This window comes from Somniosus microcephalus, unplaced genomic scaffold, assembly GCF_052327205.1.
Source record: "Somniosus microcephalus isolate GS21.2 unplaced genomic scaffold, FLI_Smic_1.0 unresolved_chr1, whole genome shotgun sequence".
In the NCBI taxonomy this organism is placed as follows: Eukaryota; Metazoa; Chordata; class Chondrichthyes; order Squaliformes; family Somniosidae; genus Somniosus; species Somniosus microcephalus.
The window spans coordinates 121,156,795-121,159,174 of NW_028225179.1; the positions used below are offsets into that span (position 1 = coordinate 121,156,795).

At 44.3% G+C, this 2,380-nt stretch overlaps 1 protein-coding gene across 1 annotated transcript; it reads left to right on the forward strand.

The window, feature by feature from the left end:
- The first annotated feature begins 406 nt into the window (after window positions 1-406).
- On the forward strand, window positions 407-1,240 carry LOC147095769 (uncharacterized). Its single transcript, XM_085973711.1, has one exon. It carries the CDS (start codon window positions 407-409, stop codon window positions 1,238-1,240), a length of 834 nt encoding a protein of 277 aa, XP_085829837.1.
- Window positions 1,241-2,380: the final 1,140 nt, after the last annotated feature.

Consider the following 2,380-nt stretch of genomic DNA (forward strand, 5'->3'; position numbering starts at 1 on the left):
GGCCGACTCCTGCTCCTATTTTTCTCTGTTTCTTTCTGTGTTTCTGTGTTTCTACCATCCTGACTTAGAAGTATATCGCCGATCCTTCATTGTGGCTGAGTCAAAATCCTAGAACGCCCTCCCTAACAACACTGTGGGATTACCTTCACCACACGGACTGCAGCAGTTCAAGAAGGCGGCTCACCACCACCTTCTCAAGAGCAATAAGGAATGGGCAATAAATGCCGGCCTTGCCAGTGATGCCCAGATCCCATAAGTGAATAAATTCGAAAAATACGCAATTCCGAGCGGGTGTGATTTTCTTTGCTTCCTCTGTTTTGATTTTCCATTGTTTACAGTGAACCTGACGTCAATTGTGATCCTGTCCCGGGGAAAGTGCGGCCTCTCCAAAGGAATCACTCGTTACATGGCGGCTATGGCAATAGCAGATCTCATGGTCTGTCTCTTCAATGTAAGCATGGAAAGCATCTTTCGGTATCATTTCCTGCATTCATTCTTGAGCTACACCATAACGTGTCGTCTTATTGCCTTTATAGAAGTAGTTAGTAGCCAACTCTCTGCAAGGTCCACACTGTCGTTCACCTTTGACCGCTTCATAGCAATTTGTTGTCAGAAAGTGAAAGTAAAATTTTGCACCGAAAGAATTGCCACTGTAGTTCTAACTGTGGTGTGTTTGCTCAGCTTTTTGATAAACATTCCAGTTTATTTCCGTTATGAGCCCTACTATATTGTTGGGGATACAGACTGGGGCTGTCGGACAGTAACGGGATATGTCTCTTCGCCGAGATGTATAGCTTACAAGTGGATTAGAACCTTAGCTTCCCCATTACTTCCATACCCTGCTATGTTACTGTTGAACTCTCTCACTGCCAGGCACATCTTAGTGGCCAGTAGAGCTCGCAGAGCCCTGAAGAGCCGCAACACTGGGGAGAGCAGCAGTGATCCCGAGCTGAAGGACCGAAGAACATCCATCATTCTGCTCTTCACTGTCTCGGGGAGCTTTATTGTGTTGACGGTGCCAGTTACTATAATACACTTTTTTGTCAGTGTCACGGAGGCAATTACATTCACTGGTTCAAACACGCTTTATTTGGCGATCAGAATCACCCTTCTGTTGAATTATTTGAGCTCCTGCACAAACACCTGCATTTATGCGTTGACCCAGAGGAGATTCCGGGAGGAGGTGAAAAATATGGTGAAATACCCGTTTATTCTCATTCTTAAATTATGCAAGCAATGAAAGTAACTGCACATAAAATAAACCCTATTTCCCGGTATCCAGCTTGTTGTTGCTTGATCAGTTTGGCTGAGGCAGGTTCCACACGTTCTTTCTCATCCCACCACATCACCAGCTGTCCCACTTCCCTTATTTGAAAGGAGATGGTAGTTCTGCTGCTTTTGTGAAACACGCCACGGCGACTTCAAAACCTTTCTCCATTCTTCATCTTGAGAGGAATACACAGCAGACAAGGATCCCCATTGGCCCTTGACATAATGTAGAAAATCCCTTACGGACCCGATGGCCGAAGCTTTCAGAGATACAATGGGAACTTGCCATCAGCTTCGTGTGTGAGGACATCAGGGATTCATTGTGAATATTGCTTCTGCATCCAGTCTGTAAGGAAACCAGTATGGTCTATGTGTGTGTGAAGATATCGGAAACACGACGATAGGATATGTATTTCTCAAAGTGTAAGGAAGAAAAAGTGTTTTTTATTCTCACAAAGCTCCAGACCGTTGTCCTGACTGGAAATTGACAGACACAGGAAGTCACATCAATGGGTGCGCACGACCATGTAGGAATTGAACCATGTTGTAAAATAATGGGAATCTGGACTATCTTTTTATTGAATTTATTTTTGGAATGTGGGCTTCGCTGAAAAGTGTTGGCTATCTTGCTGAATTAACGGTTAACAATCGAACCGCCTTGTATCTTAGAGCAAAAGACTTTCCACCATAAACAGGATTGCAGTAGCATGGTGGTTATGTTATCAGACTAGTGAACCAAATGCCTGGAGTTATGACCTGGATTAGGTGTGTTCCAATCCCACCACAGAAGCTGGGGGATTTAAATTCAGTCGATTAATTAAATCTGGAATTAAAAGTATCAGCAATGGTGACCATGAGACTTGTTATAAAAAACCCAGCTGGTTCCCTGATATCCTTTAGGAAAGGTAAACTGCCATCCTGACCTGTATGTGACTTCCAGACTGACAGCAATGTGGTTGACATTTAACTACCCTTCACCACACAGAATGCAGCGGTTCAAGAAGGCAGCTCACCAGCACCTACTCAAGGCGATGTAGGGATGGGCAATTAATGCTGGCCTTGCCAGAGATGTCCACGTCCTGTGAATGAATTAAAAAAACAGCAGAATGCC

Coding starts and splice junctions, on each gene's coding strand:
- LOC147095769 (XM_085973711.1), top strand. CDS start 407: ATGGCGGCTATGGCAATAGCAGATCTCATGGTCTGTCTCTTCAATGTA.